Source organism: Chiroxiphia lanceolata, chromosome 4 (genome assembly GCF_009829145.1).
Source record: "Chiroxiphia lanceolata isolate bChiLan1 chromosome 4, bChiLan1.pri, whole genome shotgun sequence".
NCBI classification, from domain to species: domain Eukaryota; kingdom Metazoa; phylum Chordata; class Aves; order Passeriformes; family Pipridae; genus Chiroxiphia; species Chiroxiphia lanceolata.
In genome coordinates, this window is record NC_045640.1 from 31,285,117 (window position 1) to 31,306,950 (window position 21,834).

Here is a 21,834-nt window from a genome sequence, read left to right on the forward strand (position 1 = left end):
ACAATCTTACAAAAATGAACTCAGTAGTTTTTATTCCTAATTAGGAAGGTTTCCAATAGATTCAATGAAATCTTAGTTTTGCAGAGTGCAAAATTCTGTCCCTGAACTATTGGCAAAGGCATTCAAGATACAGATGACGTAACAGCATAAAAAAAGCATATAAAAAAGCATATACTACGTCAATCATTTTATCATGACCATGAAATTGTTTAAGTAGCTATGCCACCTGTCTCTGTCGATCAAGGACCATATAGGAAACTTTGATGGTGCTGGAGTTTTTGACTTTTTTTTGGAATATATCTGTATTTATGCTAATGAGTGTCTTAATCCTGGTGACCAGAGGCAGCCAGACACCACTGCCATTGAATGCCAGCTGTTACTGACATGAGTAACTATTCAGCATACAGTTTGAAATCCACATTTTCATCGATATTTAAGATACTGTGTCACAAGGGTGTGTTTTCATTCTGTTGCTCTAAGTTCCTTAAAGCTTTCTGACCAACAGGTTTTTAAGTTTAGAACTGAGGCAAAGTAAATCACAAGCTGAGTCTATGATTTCACAGTTCTCCACTGATACACTTGCTCTACAATATAATTTTAGAGAGATCAGTAAATTTAAATACTACACTTTCTTTTTCTAATAATATATAGCTAATAAGCAGTCTTAGAACACTACAGCGTTCTGTACTGTACAGAATATAGAGGTATAAAAATAATACTCCCCCATATTAATAATAAGGTTCCCACCTTTTTCTATAGAAAATCTTTACTTGTATTTTGACTATGTCTTCTAAAGGTTTACTTTAAATTCTATTTTGCCTTTTTTAATTTCGTTAAATTTGTTGTATACACACATACACAAAAGTATGAACATAAGGAAAGAAAACTTCATGTTAGGACTGTACAGAAAGTCAACAAAGTCTTGAGTAGGGAAAAAGAAAAGAATGATTTGCAAATTGTCCAACAATTTAAACTCTTTCTGTATTCTCTAATTTCAAACTTGTGGCATAGCACAGATAAGAACGACAGTCTGGTTACTTCTCATCTGCTAACATGAAGCTTTAGCATAATCCATAAATCTAATCTGAGCTCTTTTTACTAAAGTGCTTTTGGTAGCAATCTGAGCTCTTGTTTTCACTGCTTCATTGTCAGAAACATCTGGATTTTCTTCCTGATGGACCCGCTGTTTACAGGCACATGGAAACCCTTTAAAAATTCACCTATTAAAATATATCTGAGTTACATATGACTAAAGTCTGCCTCAATGTTACAAGTATTATTACCTGATGGTATCTATAGGTGGTATCAAAAATGTTCAAGTATTAGTAGCAGTGCCTTAAAGCTCAGTCACCACCCCTTTGCCAGTACTTATAGGACCTTTCCTAATCTTTCACAGTTATTTTGCTATAAGCATGTAACCACTCTTACAGTCAGCTTGTTTCAAAAAATGGCTTAATTAAGCAAAAAAGCCAAATTCAGCTGACAGCTTGATCTTATTAAAATTCTAGCAAAATAAAATTCTAGCATAAAATTCACCTTTAATATAACTAGGACATCAGCTGGTATAGAACATGTTAAGCCAGTACACAACATGGGCTTCACTCAGGCTTCGCTATGGCTTAATGAATGAAAGGAACAGGCAGAGAATGGAAAGTAGAGCCTGAATCCCATTTTCTCCTCATGGAGCAAAGGGTACCTTCTAATGCTGAGTAACTGTATTACCTAAAGAAAGTACAGCTTCACACCCAGACAAAACGACATGGATGAGAACTGTCAGGGCACATATGGCTCAGCTTGTAATCAGAGCCTTCTAATTTTGAGTAAGTAAGCATAATTTTATCCTTCCTCACATCAAGACTGGATAGTTTGTTGGAGAAGGAAAACTACTGTGCAGTTGAACTATTGAAAAAGCTAATTCTACAGTGCGTTTTCCATCTTCTTTACTCAAACCTTCTTGTCCATTGCAGTTTGCCACTGAACTTGCATTCAGGGTCCATAGCTACCCTTCTGTCTGCCCGTTCTGGTGCATAGCAGCACGCACACCTCCTTCAGCCTCCAGGGAAAGAGCATTCCAGAACTGCATTCCTTCCAGCATGCATGAACACATGCTTGCAGCTGAGGTCCACGGAATGAATCCAGACCTATATCAGCAGAACCACTGACTGGATCTGTCTCATTGTTTTAAAATTTTTCTGATTACTTTGAACCAGCATCACCTAGCATACTAAGTTACTTCTGCTACAGTTGTACATTACTACTACTCCTACTACCCTAATTATAGAAGGTACTTTATAGTTCAGTAGTTGTGCTGGCTGACTATGCAATTTTTCCCCCTCTATACAGTAGATGAAATTGGTGTTCTCCTAGCAAGATAAAAATTAAAGTCAGTGTTTTCAGCTTTGTACAGTGTGGTAGACAATTTCTTTGCATCCTAATAAAGTAACAGTAAGGGACAAAAGTCAGTGTTGTATTTCTACAGTTATAATTTTAAAAAGAAACAATCCAGAACTCTTGTCAGCTGGTTCTTAGGAGAGTATAATGCAGAGAGGAGCTATAATGTAGGCGATCAGATGTTGGACTTTGATGCAACATTTGGATTTCACTGAAAAGAGGAAAGGTTTCAAAAGGATCTTGAACTAAATTCAGAAATTCAAACAGGACACATTCAAAATGTAGATAATAATAGACAAAACCATGGGCAGGCTGGTGGAATAAATCAACTACTTGCTGCAAAACCTTTCATTGATTTTAAGAAATTTATGCACAGCACAGAAAGTTAAAATTCAAATCTTGACATGACTATTAAATATATTGTAAGGTTTTTGTCACAGCAGGGGCACAAAAGTTCCCTGGATTTAGAGTATTTTCCTAAATTCACATTTACACAAGGCATCCAGCAAACAACAGCTGCATGTAAAATAGCATTATAATATATTTTATGGCCAACAGAGTATTATTTTAAATGAAGCTCACGTCATATTTTATGGAACAAATTACTTGTTATATTGTGCTTTCTTCATTGCTCCATAAATGATTATTTTAATGTTTCTTTTACAACACACCTCTAATGAAGGTTTTTTCTTAACCTGCAAAGGACAAAGACACACAGATACATTTCTTCCATTATATTCTCCCTCTTCAGGATGAGGATTACTTTTTGTGCCATTTCCTTCCCATACCTGGCCGTGCCAGACGGATCAGAGATATGTAAATGTCATGGCAGTCTCGTTCCTGAGGAATGACCAGCTGGATGACCTGGAAGTTCTTGCAGCGGATCAGCAATGGGCAACCAGTGGCAGTGGTGGCCTGCTTCTCAATAGAGGAAATTTGGCTGTGGAGAACCTGTAAAGGAATTGAAAATTGTTATGCCAATGAAATCTTTAAGAAGAAAAATAATTATTTATAATGATGTGCCAGGGCAGGCACAGTGGCTTCCACCACTGTTTCACAAAAACCCCTACACTTCTCTTGGAGAAGTTTGGTTTCAATCTCCTCCTTCAGGCTCAATCAGTGCTTGAAACATCACCTGCAGACAAAGAAGCGCTTCTGGAGTGTTTCAGCTGCTCAAATATCAGCCTGCTCATGTTATCCAAAGCTTTTTGTTGGCTTGCTTTAGTGTAAGCTAGTGGTTGTCAGAGAAAGAGCTTTTTTCATCTATTTGCACAGTGAAAAGATGAACCAGCACCACTTAGATATGGCTAAAATATTGGGCCTTCTCATGGGTAGAATGGTAATGACGATACAATTTTACATGCTGCGTCAGATGAGATGAAACATTACAATAAAAATCAGGTGAGGAATAGTGGGACCGGAAAAGGATGGATTTAATTAGTACAAAAATGGACACAGGATGCATAATTAAGCCATATGAAAGACTCTCAAATAATATGGCACTGGAGAAATATTTGTACCTATATATGTATATGTGTGATGGCTTTGGCTGGGGTAGAGTTAATTTCTTTCACAGTGGCTGATACAGGGCTGTGTTTTGGAATTGTGCTGAACATAGGGTTGATAATATAGAGATATTTTTGCTATTGCTTCCACGGAGTCAAGGCCTTTTCTGCTTCTCATAATGCAATGCTGGCAAGAAGGCTGAGGACGCATGTGAAACTGGGAGGGGACACAGCCAGGACAGCTGCCCCCAACTGACCAAAGGGATATTCCATACCATATGACATCATACTCATGCATATAAAGTGGGGGGAAGAAGGAGGAAGGGAGTTGTTTGGAGTGATGGTATTTGTCTTCCCAAGTTCCTGTTACGTGCGATGTGGCCCTGCTCTCCTGGGAATGGCTGAAGACCTGCCCATCCATGGGAAGCAGTGAATGAATTCCTTGTTTTGCTTTGCTTGTGTGTGAGGTTTTTACTTTATCTATTAAACTGTCCTTATCTCAACCCAAAAGTTTTATAGCTTTTACCCTTCCAAGTCTCTCCCTAGTCCTGCTGGTGGGGAAGCGACCAAGTGGCTACATGGGGCTTGGTTAATGGCTTGTGGTTAAACCATGACAACATGCAACGTATGTTATCAATCCGTCAAAATAGTTAATTCAAAACACTACATTATAAAAAAAATTAAAATATTAAAACAACAAAATTACTGATTCAGCACAAGCAGTCAGTGAGAGAGGCAAGAGTTGATAGAGCCAAGGTAGTAGTTCATATTCACGGCATTTCTCTTCAGTTCTTCCTGGATGATAGGAACAATATTGGAGTTTACAGCAGTTGCTCCTCATTCAAATACATGCAGTATTCGTACAGAGAAGGCCCTTCTACTCCTCTTACTGTACTGCAATATCCAGAATCCATTGAAAATTTTCAGAATTTACTAGGCTGGAACTTCACATGCCCTGAAGTTACAAAAGCATCCATATGAACTCATTTACTATGTCTAAACTGTTTTGCAAGTAATTTTCAAATTACCATCAATAAAGTGCCATGCACTTAAAGCTAACTGAAAAGACAAAAATTCATACCCAGGTTTCTTTACGGGTTTCAGAACCATTCTCCACAAATATGACATGGGTAGCTGTTAAATACAAGGTTCCCAGAACAGCTTTCCTTGAAGATAAACGATCAAGTAACCGAACATTTTCCACCTACATAAAGAAATGACAGACAAAAAAAAAAAATAATTAGGCTATGACAGAGTCTGCCATAGTGAGAGCTCCATGTCCACATTTTGTTCATTACAAACAAATTAAGTTCTTTCAGGGCAATATGAAATATCAAAAAGTATAACTATGTGAGAAAATGTGATTATATTATGTGATCTATTTCCAGATGTACCTTGATTTTCATTTTTCCTCCTCTTGTGGTACTCCTATATCCAAAAACTTGTTGGTAAAGACTTCCAAACACAATTTCTCATTTGATCTTGTCTTTGTGATCTCACCCTATCAAAATTCTGTGATAGCAAGGCAGGGCCTGGCCTTCAGCTAAACTCTAGCCCCATGTTTTCCATTCAAGTAATTTCAGAATTATCAGTGATACACAGAAAGCTAAATTTAAAAAATAAGAATAAGCAGAGATAACAGTGGTAGAGTGTCTTCCTTCATCAGGTCTCACTCAGGCTCCCAGACAAATCTCTATTCAGTGTTTGTCCCTCACACTCCTGTTAGGTCTGACAGTAGAAGTCACACCAGAAGCTTTTACCTTCAGTCACTTTTCAATGGGAATCAAGGACATCATATCCACTGCTCTCCCACCTTGGGCATAAAATGGGCATGTTTGCTACAATCCTGACAGCAGGTGAGTCCATAACACATTATCAACTCTCTGATCTCCATCTTGTGGCTTGTACACCATTAATATTTTGTATATAGCATGTGTTATAGGCATCTGTCAGGGCTTGGAATTAGATGATCTTTAAAGTCCCTTTGAACACACAACATTCTATGATTTCTGACTGAGAAACTAGAACAATAAAAAAATCAACAAGGTGGGTATTTAATGGGATAAAACCTGCCTAAAACAGTTAACAATTTACAACCATGGGTTTGATGGGTTTCCTGCCTACAACAATTTAAAACTAAAATTAATTTTTCATAAAAAAAACGAATAATGCCAGCATATGAGAATTATGTTGTTACAATGTGTATTCCAAATGTACTATTTTAAAAATAGGAATAACAAAAACCTTAAAATCAAAAATAAGCACGTCTGGTAGCAAAATGTCTAAAATCAAACAATTATTAAAAACCGAGTCTTCCTCCCCAAGACCAATTATAATCCACTTTAAACAAAAAGAAAAGAGCTAGAAGCTGGATGGAGTCTTTTCCCAGACCATCTACCTCAGAGGTCACAGATTGTGTTGAGAGGAATTGAGAAATACAGTATAACCCAGCAAGCATTCAGTAGTAAGCAAAGAGGAGGGATGATAGAAAAGAAAATGTAGGCAGGGCCCTTCTAAAAGGAACCCACAAAAACAACAATAAAAATTAGCTTTGTCCGAATGAAAAAAGGTCCCTACACTGCAGACCAGCCAATGAGGACTCTGCTGTACAGGCACTCAAGTTGCATAAGGTATTCATCACTCGGGCCTACAAAATGAAGTAGCTTGGGCCATGACATACAAAGCAAAGTAGGCATTTTAGTTCATCAGTATATGAGATGTTGCTGCAAGCCCCCACAGCAATCTTACCTTTCTCCTACCTTGAATAAACGTCATACTACCAGTGAATTTTGCCATCTCTGGCATTTCCTCCCTCCCTGTATCGTTCAAAACATTTGTAAGTTGAACTCACAGGCTCTTACAGATTCATGGGATCTCTAATGAGGAGTTTCCCTCATTGCAAAGAATGACACTCCTCTGCTATTTTTTCTCAATTTGTAGTCAGTTATTACTGAGGAGGCCTGAATCTCTTAACCTATGATACTTAAGTTTCTTCGGACCCTTTGATGAAGAACATGCTCAAATGAGTTCTGGGAAGACCAACTAGCTTCTACAAAATGGATCATCCTCATCCATATGTCCTGTCACTTTTTCAACGAAATTTAGAGGTTCTGGGTTCCTGTTTGAAAGCTATGCTTATTCTCCCCCTTTTTTAAATCATATTACCCATAAATCTTATGATTTAGAAGTGGGCTTAAGACGGCATTGCAGGTCCTACCAATCTCTCAGATTACTTGTCATATTGACTACCTCCATTTTTTTTCAGCGTGAGAACTTTTAATCCTTACACCATCATTACTGGTTTAGTAAGTACAAGTTAGTATTTTGTTAGTTAGTTAAGCACAGTTTAGTACTTTAGTTTTTTTAATTGCAGGGATACCATACTGTCCTGGTAATTTTTTACTGTTCATTGTTCCAACTTTTTTGAAATCTCTTCTTATAACACTTTATTGCTGACAAATCTTATGATATGTTCTTGACAGAAAAATATGTCAGAATGTACATGTCTCCAAACACCTTCTCTACTTTGATAATTTACTATCCTTAGATTTTATGTCAGGATTTACAACTTAGAGAGAGCTGAAAATTACTTAACTAGCATTTTTTTGCCAAGTTGTTCTTCAAATCTCTTTTGGCCTTTCTTTTATTTATATATTAAATTGTTTATGCTTTATTTTCCTCATTTAGGCAAGAAATTCAACTGAAGAAAGCCCTTTTACTTCCATAAAAGAAGTCCTTTTAATAAGAGACATCCTTTTAGTCCTTCATCCTGCTGTTCAGCTATGCAAACCTTTTTTTTTTTGGTCTTTTAAAGGCCTTTCCCTGGAAGCGGACTTACAGTGAGTTTCCCATATTTAAACATCTTCAGGCCTCCTATAAACATTTAAATTGTGGCTCCCTTTCTTTTTAAAACAGTTTTCACATTTTTATAGTAGTTTTCTCTTTAAAGTTGAACATTGCCATGGGAGATTTTTTCCCCTTTTTTTCTTCTATTTCAAGAACACTGCATCTAAATGCGTTAGCTGCTGTCACACAGATATTCTAACTGTATTTGTAACAGATCTTTCTGTTGCTATTTAAGACCAAGTCTTAGAATTACTTAGAATTACTTTTTTTTCTCCAAGATAAACAAATAGCTTTTGTATAAGCAAGCATTTAAAAACCCTAAATTTTATGCAGAATCACACCCCCCAGCCCATTTACCAAATCTCACTTGGTAAATTATGTCTCCTACTGCCATTGCATTTCTTGTTTTCATGCCCTGTTGATCAGGTTGTCATGGGCAATGTCACTATTTAGGTAGACAGTTGTTACTGTAGTACTAATATCGAACAGCTGTCTTGTGATGCTACAGTTCTAGTTCTCCCATTTAATCTTGTAATTTCAATCTGTAGGCACTCTTGGCTTTTGTGGTGTAGTTAATCCATGACATTTGACTCTGTTTACTTCAAGACAAAGAAATCTGTACTTTACCTGTATTTCTCATGTAATTTGTCATCAATGTGCCGTCACATTGATTATTTTTCTTCCATTAAGTTTCTAACATGCCTATTACATGAACATTTTCATTTCTAAACTAATACTTTAGTTTCAGAACTTTTTCTAGATTTTTAATATTTCTAGTCAAATACACAATATTTGGCCCAATTGCCTATCTTCATTTGCTGTGGTTAGGCAATTTCCATTTACCGAGAATATAAAAATTTTTATACTGACAATTTTTTGTGACACAGCACAGCATCCAAAACATCATATATTTTCTGCATTCTAACAAGAGCTTTTCAAGTTCTTCAGTACTCAGCATGGATAAGCATCAACTCAGAATCAACTTTCCTACCAGGCTCAACAAGGAAAAAGTAATGTGAGAGAGGATGCACGACTGAACTTTTTAGGTAGCCCTTATTTCTGCTGATCCTAAAGATAAAGTAAGAGTCAGCTAAAATTAGTGAGAGCTTCAAAATTTGACTCAATAAAAAGTAGCATTATAAGTTGATTATCCTTGCCTACCTCTCAGTGGAATGTGTAAATCTGTGATTGTAGCGTGAGGAAAATAAATCAGGTTTACTAATAACTTGCTTCATGAACCACTTTATCATGTCTAACACCATTTCTAAAGAGAAAGGGAACTCCTAAAGTCTAACCCTACCTGATTCAAATCCACAGTTATGATTTATGGTAAGTGGCATCACATGCCTTCAGGGCAGTATGATCTCTAAGCTCTCAGGGGGTTGTTCTGAAATTCTCTGCATAACCTCCTGCATGGATTTAGATGCTTTTCATCTGTGTTTCTTCTGCCTAGATTCCAGTTACTCAAACTTTCTGAAAAAGCAGTTTATTTCACCCACGGGTAGAAAAAAAAAAAGAAAAGTAAAAGAGAGCTAGCCTCATCTTAGATTTCATTCTGCCGATTGAAGGATTCAAAGAACAAGACTTCTTTCTTCCTCTGCACCCTCCTAATCAGGAAAAGAAAGCCAAGTCAAACAGTGTCTTTAAATGGTCTACAGGGATGGGAATACGTTCATTTGCTAAAGAGAGAATACATGTTGCAATAGCACTTTGGAAGAAGAGAGTTTTTCTATCTAAAAGTCACAGCATGCTGAGAATCAGCATTAATAGCCAAAATTTAAATTCAATATTAGAAAGAGATAATACAGTAATTAGTTGGGGGCTTTTTCTCCATTTTTTCACCAAAACTACCATGGACTTTATTGGAGAACCTAGAAATCATGTATGTACTGACACATTTCAGGAAAAATCATACAGACCACGCACATGTGCTTTGCCTAAAATGAACAGCTGGTAGGAGAGACCAGATCAGAAATATGAGGCAAATAAAACAGAGCAAAATGGCCTGTAAAGCTGAGAGCTGGAAGACCTCAATGAGCAAGAAAGAAAAGGGAGCCAAGGGAGTCTAAAGAGTGGCATCTAAGTAAAACCTTCAATGATTTATTTCAAGCTGTCCCCCCATCATTTTTTTTCCCCTGATGACTGTGGTTGTCTAGGCCTGAAGAAAAGACTGCAGAGATTTATTTCAATGACTACAACCCTTACATGGGGATAAATAAAGTTGGCTAAACTGTATTTCAATGCAACACAGATGACAGAAATAAGCAGGCAAAAATAGAAGTTAAAGGGAACAGATTAAGAACAGATGGAAGGCACTTTTACTCAGAGAATAACATGACAAATGACTTATGAACAAAGTTGCCAGGTCATTCAAGAAAAAAATGTCATATTAAGGGAAATCGTGGGTCAGAGTTTCATTCAGGAACAACTTCCTCCAGTTTCAACAGGACCTCCCACCTAAGGAAAGAATGGCAAATATATGACCCTAAAAGCATTCTGAAAAGCCAGGATGCCAAAATGTTATTGCTAAAAATATTCATGTACTCTAATTTGTTTTCATTTTTAGTATAGATTACTTCTTGAATAAGCTCTGACTGCAAGGCCTATTTTTAAAGTGTTTTTAAATATGCTACCTTCGTTCTCATTTCTTTAAGACGTTTCAGTGTCCCAAACACATCAGCATTGCAAACAATGTAGAAGGTACTGCTTCCTTTTCAGGCTGTTTCCCCGTGCCACATCAGAAAGCTCTTTCAGATAAATGCAGGATCAGTTCTGATGGTAGACTCAGACTCAAGCAGGGAAAGCAGAGTAAAGGAGAAATAAAACTGTAGTGCAGATTGGCCAGACCTGGAGGAAAACTCAGTCCCACATCTCTACATATCGCTTTGCTTCCTGACAACAGCAAAACTCATGTGCAGAGGTAGATGCTATCTGACACAAAAACATCTCTGCTGTAGGAATTTGAAATAAATGAAATTTGAAACTAGGAAAAACCATCTCCAAGAGTTTCATTCTCACTACATAGATTTTAAGTCTATGTGTTTATTCTTAAGTATTAGCTAACCTGAAGTAGAAGACCCTTGAACAGCCAGTTCTGTCATGATAATCACTGAGCTACCCATTAACACTGAGCATCTGAAGGAGAACATAAGCAAAAAAGCTTATCCAGCAGCCAAGGACAAAATACTTCAGCTCCCACATATTACCAAGTGCTCCCTATTCCTTTAGGAGGAACTGTGACTAATTCTTCTAACTCCTTACCACAAAAGAGGAAGAAAGGCCAAAAACCCTTCCTAGCCAGGAGTAAGCTGCCAATTAAGGGTAAGCAGGGAATGTCCTCACTCAGACCATGTTCTCAGGAAACTTTTCTGTTGTTCAGACAGTTAAAATTCATTGTTCTTAAACAACCTGCCAAAGCAAGTTCCAGATAAAAGCTGACCAAGCACCTTGAAATTTGACTGTACAAAGGAGTTTCAGTGATTCTTCAAGGGTAAAGAAAGGCCACTGTCACAACAATCTGTGCTACTGAAAAGGTTGACCCAAAGCCAAGGAATGGGGCTTGGCCCTGTTTGGGTTAACAGCACACACTTAGCCCAACAAAGGCTTCTTCTTGTGCACCCGCTTGGGTTTCTAGATCAACTGGGGATTTCAGCTGCCTTCCCTACTCACCTTGAAATGTTATACACGTGAGTAAAAGCAAGAAGAAACTGAATCCTGGGAATTAGTGACAAAAGACTGACTAGCTTCAGCACTGCAGCATATAAAACCTAAGGGAAGAGCTTGTGAAAGCCAAAAGCCTGAGCCTAATGAGAAAAAGGAGCACAGCTGGTATGATTTGAGGCCAAGTGGAATATTTGAGCTTTTTTCACCCTGGTTGACCCCAGCTATCCATGTGTTTAGCATAATTCCTGAGGGTGAAAAAAGACAACGTGCAAAAGACCAAATGATCTTTAAATTTTTTTCCACAGAAAGATAGTAGTGTAGTGCTTGTTAAACAAAATATACTGTGACTTTTTGCTTAATCTTGGAATGAGAATAAAGGAAAATTGAATTGCCAATTGATGCTGCCTTTTAATGCGGTTTCTATTCTATTTCATAAGAATCATGAAAACTGTACTTAACCCATGTTACTTTTTTATATTTCCATCTCTGAAAAGATTTCCCAAGTGCAGTAAAATAATGTTACACCATCAATCTATGGAGTTAGATGTTTACACATGTCAAAAGAATCAAAGCAAGCCAGAAACACACAAAGCATTAATTTAAGTACAGACACCTTAAATTCTGCATTGTAAGAAGTTTCCTCAGGGCAAAGCAGGATGGGGAAAAATTTAAAAAAAAATCTAAGGAAGTTTAATTTACTAGAGGACTAAAGTGAAATGGGAATACTGGAAAAGAGATGAAAAAAGAATAAGGAATCCCTCATAATGTTAGCAAGACAGCAAACATACTATCTAACAATTTGGCTTAAAAAAAATTTCTACTGAGATCTGTAAAAAGTGTGAAGTGAGCATCATGTTATCAGATATACCTGAGAAAGAGTTGCATAAGGGATGCAGTAAACAGGAAACTATTTAAAGAGTATTACAATATGGTATCAATATCATAACACAAAGCTCATATAGAATGTTTTCTCTTTCAGTCTATATTAGATCTCATTTATCTAGAAAAGGAGAATAGAGACTCTAAGAATTTCCTAATTTTTCTATGTGTTCTATTAGAAATCAAAAAGTTTAATTTAGGAAAAAAAGGCTTCCTTGAGGTAGTAAGTCTTTGCCAAATTTGTTCAGATTTAGTTATTAAAAATAGATAAGGGGGAAAGAATTCTGCATGCAGCCAAGTCATACTGAAAAGAAATGAATCTTTAAACTCCTGTATTTGATGCAGGCTTTTCTGTTACATGTTTAAAACTATGCCCTGTTCAGCAGCCTATTCAAGAGCAGCAGTACCAGGCCATTTCAGCTGTGCACGCCATGAAAAGATTTGCATTAAAAATGGATTTGTGGGACTCCTTTTTCTCATGGTAGGGATCTGTCTTTCTCAGCAGAGTACACCTGCACAGCAGAGAATGTCAGTGTGCATTTCCTATTGCAAATAGATAATTCCTTTAGTTTACAGACACTGATGGATTAAGTACCACCTACTCGAGTCCATTAAGAGCAGACTTAGAGATTCCATCTTTGACCACCCCAAAGCCAACTTCCCAAATCCTCCACTGAAAAACCCAGTCTCCTAATATGCATAAACAAAAATCAAAGCGGACCCTGCAGACATGCGGGTTAATGATTTTCAGTACCATTTTCAAGCGCAATAAGTTTTGAGTTACTGGTTTAGACACGGACACCAAGACAGCAAATTAAAGTATTGGCTACCCATGTTTGCAGAGCTTGTTTCATGATTTTATCCAGCTGCCTCTTCATTGAGGGTCACATTACTGAAAGTGATCTTTTGGCCATTTTCTGTCTAAATATTTTGAGAATAATGGCTGTTATAACATTTTGTTCAAATCAAAACTCACACTAATAAGCAGGTATCTTGATTACCCTAATTCAAAACAAGTCTTTTAGGAACAAAATTGCAACAGATATTTTAAGTCCAATCCCACAACATGTAGATATTTTCTGCAGTTCCTATTTTCATTTTATCCACCTCCAGTCTTAATGTCAAACCCCAGAACATTTTCTGGCACAGTATATTACAAAGCTCATTTGTATTAAATTTATCATTTATGCTCAAAGTTTCAAAGCACAAAGACGGAATAAATAGATCTCAAAGAAAACTAATTCCATTTTAACAGGGAAGATTTATTAATCAGAAAAAAATCCATAACACACAAAATCAGAGTTAAAAGTGTCCACAACTAGTGTAGATGTTTCAAAGCATCACTTGACTAAAGCAGTCGAGTGACTATTCGAAGTCATTAAACGTCACTGCCCCAAAATAGGTTAAACATTTTTTAACCATGATGTAAAGTGAGAAAACAGTTATGGAATCAGAAACACCAGCTGAACTGTGAGGTGCACTGCTCTTAGTTGTACACTTGGAGGCAAGAACAGAAACCATCTCTACACAACACTTGAAAAGCAAAAAGGCAAGGGCCATGCTAGCCTCACCTCCTCTACCTTTTCTGAGTAGCAACTAAACTAAAGTTTAGCCAAGCACTGGGACTACAGTGAAGTTCTGGTGGCACTCCATTCCCTGGCTTGGGGGAGAAACAACCAGTCCACATCCCCAGGTAACTCCTGATATTGCCTGTGGACTGCTGGCACCTTCCTACCTCACTAAAGTAAAATCAAGCTTTTCCATAAGGAATTGTAGCCTGAATATGGAGAACGTAACTATAATATCACAGGTAGTGGTAGAATATGCCATTTTAGCTTAAAAAAAAAGAAAAAAAGGTGGAGATCCAGCAACCCAGAACAAGTAGTTGGAGACTAAGACTAGGTTCAGTTTGCTATTGACCTAGATAAGCACCCAGACAAACATTTTGCCATTTACATTGTCATATATAGAATGAATGTAAATTATATGGGTGTCCTGATGGAGAGTTTGTAAAAATAGACGTGTTATAAAACTTGCAAATGAAAAGCAAGAGCTATGGAAAGGAAAACAGATTGAAAACAAATGCAAACAACTCATTTACACATGCTGGAAATTTGTTTTGGAAATCAATACATCTGTTAGAAAGACTTGTCATTAACACGGTAGCATATCTTAAATTCTGCCTGAGACAAGCATCATGTAAAGGAAATACCTTACCATAACATCACAAAAATGAAAGCACTAGAGCCACGCAAGTCATCCAAAGTATTCTGTTAGAAAGAGATACTGAGCCAAAAGAATTCTGGGCCAAATGAAGACACTAAATACAGCTGTTACTCCAGGGATATGTGTTCTTTATTATAAGAAGGCTATTCAGTAGGCCTGCTGCCAATATAAAAAGACAAATGATATGAAGAGTGGCAAATAAAATAAAGTAACTGAGCAGCAACAGTGCACAAGTAGCCCTCTGAAGTAAACATATATACAGAGCCCTATGTCTGTCATCCTGTCCATGGCAAGACATATCTCTACACATGGTCATAAAACGTGCTTCTAATCTGTGCAGAAGTATTGCTTATTTATTTTTATGACTGTTATGAGCAGTTTGACACATTTAGGCTTTGGAGAGTTATCCTAAACTATCTTGCTGCTCAATCCAAACTCATGTTGGTCACTGGTTTTACTAATTTTCAAAAGGCTATTGGAGTTACATATAATTCTATTTAGCAATGAGTGACTGTTTGCAACTCTTAAATATGCTTAAATTACAGCCCTCATACATAGGATCACATTTAACTTGTGAAAATATAATTCATATGTAGAACAATACTGTTCAGTATACAAAATATTGTGTTAGCAGGTGAATATACACAGTCTGTTGGGAAAGAACCAAAATGGCTTTTGCAGTAGGAAATCCCACCCCAGAGGAGCCTTGCAAAACAGTGTATGGGCAAAAGAGACACATAGGAGTTTCAACAGAGATAGACATAAAGTAGAATACCTACAGGAAAAACAACCTAGACCATATCTACAGAATCACGGACTCATAATTGATAGTTTCAACACAGAAAAAAGGTTTTGGGGTCATTGATGACATTTCTCTGAAACTATCAGAATCTGGTGGGTTGTGATCAAGATTCACTGTGAAGGCATGGATAAGGTGAACATGGAACTGTTATCAAACAAATCCTTGAAGCTAGAATCAAGGAGTCCTGAAGGAAACTAATAAGAACGTTTTAACAGACATAAGAAAGTAATTTTTTTGTAAAGCCATAATCTTCTGTAACTTGCTTCCATGCAGGCTGTGGAGCCACACAGAGAGGTCCATGAATGGAAACTAATGGAACTAGGAAGGGTTGGACCCTAATACAACTGTAGATGCTGAGAAGGTACAGCATGTGGCCAGGTTTAAATGTTCTCTCTCCTCTGCCACTGTCAGACACAGAGTAGTGACCCAAATGAACTACTGGTCCAATTGGTATCAAATCACATTCTGCTTTTAAATGTCAGTTATGTTCTATTTATGATTTATTAACTTATTGTGGTATTTATGCATTCTTTATTAATAATTTTAAAACTTATGAACCATCACTCACTACAGTTATATTTCACTTAAAATTAAAACAATTGCTGAGACCTAATGGGCATCATGTAATATAGACCTGCCCTGGAAGAAAAAGCTTTTACTTGGGGCAGGAATTTTGTTTTCAGATATTATTAAAATTATTAATTTGCTAAGTATGGGATTTATCTTGATTTTCCATGTGGCTGGGTTTGCAAATCAAGAAAAGTGTCATTATTCTGAGATTAATACCTTTACAGAGTAAGGTAGTCGCTTGTCAAATTTCTCTCAAGACAAATTGGATGAAGTCTGGAAATGTGACACCAGAGACTAACACATCATACTGTGAGAATATCCCTATAGTCACATAGCTTGCCCTTACCTATTTTTACCTTCCTGGCATTGAAATTTAATGTTCAATTCCAAATTACCAAAACCAAATTCAATAAAAACAAAAACATAAAAATCCAAACACTGTTCTGGTGGTTGATTTTAAGCTGAGGTTTTCTTGAGAAAAAAAATCCGATATCAGTTCTGCTAAGTAGCACTTGTCAGTGTATTTAGGAGTAACTGGAGAGATTAATTATTTCAGTAGTGACTCGCGTTGATTTTCTACATTTATGCAGGAAATTTTAAGGAATTTTTGTACCAATTGTGCCTTTAAATCATACCTTCTGCACTGCTTTATTACATCAGATAACTTTTAGCATAGCTATAATGTAAGGGACTGCCTGGATCCAGGACTGCAGAATCACTTCGCACTGAGTAAGATTTTCAGTGACTTGAGGCATCAGTACAGTCCCTTCTCACAGCTCTCAGATACTGAAATGGGTTTTACATACGCAGAGTAACATATTAAGGACCTGGTTGTAAAAAAGCAAACAGATAAGCTTCCATTGCCTGCAACAGGGACTTGTCCGGATCTTCCATTCACAGCAAATATAAACATTTACTTTTATGATATTTTTCTACTCTTATTTGTTTTCAACGTTTTCCTCATTCATGTTTTCAGCATTCTTCAGCAAATGGTCAGAAGCATCTGTTCAAACAACTTTCACTGATTGTTTCCCACCTGCAGTATGATACATTTTTACCATTCTGAGATTCTTCCTTCCCAAAAAGGCAGACAATAGATCATGAAATGAGATGAGAAGAAAAGCAGCTGTTATAAATGCTTAACTTCTTAATAGATTTGCAGGTTAACACTTAAAGGCCCTAAAATGTAGATGAAGAAAGAACAAAGCCCTAATCTCAAATTCAGATCATTATACTAAATATTGATAATAAATAAATGGGCCCAAATCAAATACAAATAAATTTCAGGGGGTTGGCTAAATAAATAAATAAATAAATATGAAAATATATCCCATTTCAAATTAACATATAGCTCTAGTTCACTTTTTTATTATTATTTTTAATCTAATTTTTTATGTGTCAAAACTGCATCTTCCTTTTTAGAGCAAAGTGGCGATTTTCTTAACAAATACAGGCCTCGTGGTTAGACAGCTACAGAGAAACACTGATTACGCTGGCTAAACGTCAAACATATTAATACAAACACTAAACCAATTCATCGTAGAGTCTGAAATCTTGGGGCAAACTAAAGGCGTCTGAAAAGCAGATAACACGGTTCTCATTTCGTATATCTACAGCTCATGGACAGTGCCAGCCTTAACAGGGGGCACTGAATAAAAAGCAGTGAAAAGGCCCGACAAATCCCCGGCCAACATCGCAGAGCAATGCGCCCACCTCTCGGTATTTGGGGCGGATTTCATGGCAAATTGGCCGAAAACCATCCCGCAGCAGCAGCTCGGAAGCCCGCGGAGGAAGGCTGTGCCCAGCCTCAGGCCCGCGGGGTTGCGGTAAAAGCCTCCTTTCCGCGGGAGCAGAGGCCGGCCGGAGGGGTGCCGGGGATGCTGCCGCGGCCGGGGCCGCCCGGCGGGACCCACCTTGGGCATCCGGATGTGCTCCATGGCGGCGGCGCCCGGCCGAGCTCCTCATGCACCTCCCGCCGCCGGCGGAGAGGCGGCCCTGCGCACCTGGCCTCTCCCCGATTTTCTCCTGCCAGCCCTACTGTTAAAAAACCTATATTTTTTTTTAATAATATATTTTAATTTTTATCTTGATCTCGCGTTTTCCGGCGCAGATAAGAGGGAGAAGGGAGGATTTACTCCCGGCGAATGATGTGCCCGTGCTGCGATGCTGGCAGGTCACCGGCTGGCTCCACCTCCCCGGCAGCTGCCATGCTTCCCGGCGGCGGGGATGCTTCGCGCCTCCCGCCCGGCCCGGCCGCGTCGTCCCCGCAGCCGCGGGGACCCTCCTGCTCCTCGGCCGCTGCCTTTCCCCGCGGCACCCGAAGGCGCAACCTGGATGGTTTCCTCTCTTATCTAGAGCTACATCGCTCTTGTCCTTTCTTTCAGGGAAGATAAGATCGGTAACATAAAGGAAGCTCTGTCTGAGATCGCCTCCCCCCATTTTTGTTTGTTCCCTGGCCCAGCATGTACAGTATCTCAAAGACAAAAGCTGCAGTTACTGAAACTGAAGCACTGAATTTTGTTTATCTGAAGCTCTGCTTGTCTGTTTCTCTGTAATTCACAACTTTGCTGCATCCTCAGATTTGCACAAGGGAGGATTTTTTGCAACACGCACTTTTCAGTCTTACCCCAGAAATTCCTTTCCCTATCTTTTGCCTTACCTATGGCAAAAGACACGTTTCGTCTTGGAGGAAAAGGAAATGCCACAGAGATGGTTTCCCCAGTTAACCTGTGCGAAGATGAAGAACAGGTATCTAGCTGTCTCTGAATTGCTATCATATTCAAAGCAAAAAGATAACCTTTCTTAGTGTTTATGCCAATATACAAATTACTAGATGTGCTAATATATTATTTCAGAAAAACCATAGTCTTAGAGGCTTGTAAAATGCCCAGATAGTCTATACTGATCGATGTATTCCAATAATTCTTCTTAAATAGGGACTAGCCTCATCGAGGCATAGAAATAAATGTGAGACTTCTCAAACCCACAAAGGTCATGGCAAGAGTGCTTTGCTCCAGAGCAGGAGAAGCTCCCCACATAACCTCTTGCTTGCACAGAACACAGTAAGCTTAATATATTTTGTGAAAGATAAAATATGGGTTGAGAAAAACATAGGGTTACCAAAAAACAAAAATGCATTTACCCCAATGGAAAGGGAATAATGGGTACAGCTGCACTGGCTTCAGTCATGCCATTGTTTTTCCAATCCTGCTGAACTCTTACTAAGAAATAACTAGATGAGGGGTTTTTTTGATCCATTACTTATACTCAAACCGAGGGCATCATGAGGGGTTTTTATGTCAGCTCTTAGGTTAGAGGAGACAGAAGCTGTACTATCATGAGTGTAATATAAGTCACCTCCGTATGTGACCATTCTGCTTGCTTCTCCCCTGTTTTGGCCCGTTTCTGCCCTCCTTTCTCTTATAGTTCAACTGCTGTTATTGAGCGGGAGTGGCTGGAATGACCATAGTCTGAGACACCATCATATGGATGAAAACTTTTCTTGGAGTTGTTAATCATTGCATTTCACTCTGTTCACTCAGATCTGAAAAGAGAATTGGAAATATCACTTTCTGTTTGAAAATTCACTGGATAGCATCCATAAAGTGCATGAATACATAAAGTGTGGACTTCACAAGACTCTTGATCAGTGGCTTATTTTCTCTATTTTAGGTGAGAGCATCAGAATCAATAAAGAATTAATCAACCACGGAATATTCGCTTGTAGTTACGGCTGATGTGATTCACTGCGTACATCATCATCTTTTAGCATTTGCCACCACCAGTGAGTAAAGTTGGAAGAATGCATGTTCGTCCTTTCAGTCCCCCTTTCAGAAATATTTACTTTTTCTCTGGTATGTCTTGTAATTCATCACAACCAAGTTCAAGTCCTACTGGTAAAGTGAAGAAAACTTTCAGATCTAAGAGAGAATGCACTTTAACTCTGCTTCACATTCATCAATACCTGCAAAACTAAGCCATTTCTCAGAGAAGAGTGTTTATGTAGCAATCAGTTGTTCAACATCCTCCAAAGTTTTTGGCCTGTCTTGGGCTGGTAAAATAATTGATGGGCAAGTGCAGCTGTAAACAGACCTTGGGTTTAGATAAAAGTTATGCCTACTGCAATTGTCATAGAAAGCTGCAGTAAGCACAACCTAAAAATTCTCTTACATTTTTTATTTGCATTTCAGGCTCATAGAGACTGCTCCCTTAACAATCCTGGAAATTAAATCCTCTGTAGCGGTACAGTGAGAGCAACAACAAAAAATAACACTCCATAGACAACTGCTCTGATTCAACTAAGATGTAGGGGCAGGAAAATTAAATTGCTGTGCCTAAATAGGTTTTGACCTATCTGCTGCAAGTGCCAACAAAGTTCTTAATTAATGTCGCTTGAAGAAGGCCAGTCACTGAGGATGAGAATGATACCAGCATAATTATTTTCTATATGCATAAGAAATAGTCAGCTTTTAGCCTCATCCAGTAAAACCTGAAAGCACGCATTTCACTTCCAATATGTAAACATTTCTGTTACATTCAATGGAATCACCTGAATGCTCAGATATATTGCATCTGTTACTAGCTACCTGACCTAAATTTGAATCATCATGTTAGAACTGGAAGAGTTTATAGATTTATTTGTGTTTTCCAATTACATTTTACTTGTTTAAAGGTGTTTTCCTGTAGGCTGCATTTTAATATAATACAACTCAAAAAAAAATTATGTACTTGTAGTAATACTTATTTTAAAGTTTAGTCTACAGATTTATAAACATATATTAAATGCTAACATATAGGGAATAAATTAACTGGAAATTGGCAGTATAAAGGCTTTGGTGCTAGGACAGCTGTAGCCAGGGTGACAGAATCTGGCATATGGGATGAAGATGTGGAGACTGGGGTCAGCCCATGTTATCATGTTACAATGGGCTGAAGTCAAACAGTACTGGTTCAAGTGTAGCCCTGGGTTTATGGATAAGGAATGGAGAAAAAAAAAATCTGCTTGGCATCTCACCAAGGAAATGCTTCTGGACCCAGTGTTGGCAAAAAGTGGTTTGTGCACAACAGCACTTTCTCACACAATGCAGCATACAGGTCTTTGTACATTATTTGTTGAAAACAACAAACAAACCAAATAGGACTACATCAAAACCAACTGATTTTTTTTTTCAGTCTTCTTCTAATGGAGATACCCAATAAAATCCATGGAAAAATAGACTTTTTATATTAGAAAAAAGGGAAGTGGTACCATCTTTTACCATAAAGTACAGTACACTAATACACTTTTGAACATAATGTATCTACACCAGTTAGACACAAGAGAGTCATGGAACTTGTAACTACTTTGTAGTTTCAAAATTCTTTTCTTTCACAATTTTCACTGTGCTGCTCTACTGCTTTTACCTCTTCATAGGGTAAAACCCCCCTATAATTTCTTAGAATTATAGCATCTTTAAGTTTGGAAAAGACCTCTGAGATAATTGAGTCCAACCATTAACCTAACAGTGAGATGTTACCATTAAATCTAAATCCAGTCTAAACCTCCCCTGGCTCAGCTTGAGGCAGCTGTAGAGAGCAATAAGAGCCTCCCTGAGTCTGCTTTCCTCCAAGCTAAACAACTCCGGATCCCTGAGCTACTCCACTCCTCATAAGATTTGTTCTTCTTATTTCCTTTTGTCAAGGTTTTTCATGCCAAATGATAAAGATTAATTCTTTTGGAACATGTTGACACCCAGGATAATCAGTACCATGGATTCAGAACAGTATGTCTGTTTATATTTGTTTCATGACTTTGAACTTTTTCAGGGGACATGCAACTTTCTCGTGGCAAATACACTTGGACACACAAACTTCACCCCCAGTTAATCTAGCAGGAGCTGCATGTGACAAGGTAAAGGATGCAAGGAGCAGCTGTCACTTTATTGTTTAACTTGCCTTTACTAGGTTTGACCT

At 37.9% G+C, this 21,834-nt stretch overlaps 1 protein-coding gene across 2 annotated transcripts in view; it reads right to left on the reverse strand.

Annotated features, from left to right (window-relative positions):
• The window catches only part of MTMR7 (myotubularin related protein 7), a 44,056-nt gene extending 25,986 nt beyond the window's left edge, over nucleotides 1–18,070 (reverse strand). For both annotated transcript variants that reach the window (XM_032686882.1, XM_032686881.1), the window contains exons 1-3: nucleotides 17,796–18,070; nucleotides 4,978–5,100; nucleotides 3,180–3,342 (exon numbers count right to left, since the gene is read on the reverse strand). In XM_032686882.1, the coding sequence (XP_032542773.1) occupies nucleotides 3,180–3,342; nucleotides 4,978–5,100; nucleotides 17,796–17,819 (310 nt within the window). In that variant the 5' untranslated portion in view covers nucleotides 17,820–18,070. The remainder of the gene's footprint in view (nucleotides 1–3,179; nucleotides 3,343–4,977; nucleotides 5,101–17,795) is intronic.
• Nucleotides 18,071–21,834: the final 3,764 nt, after the last annotated feature.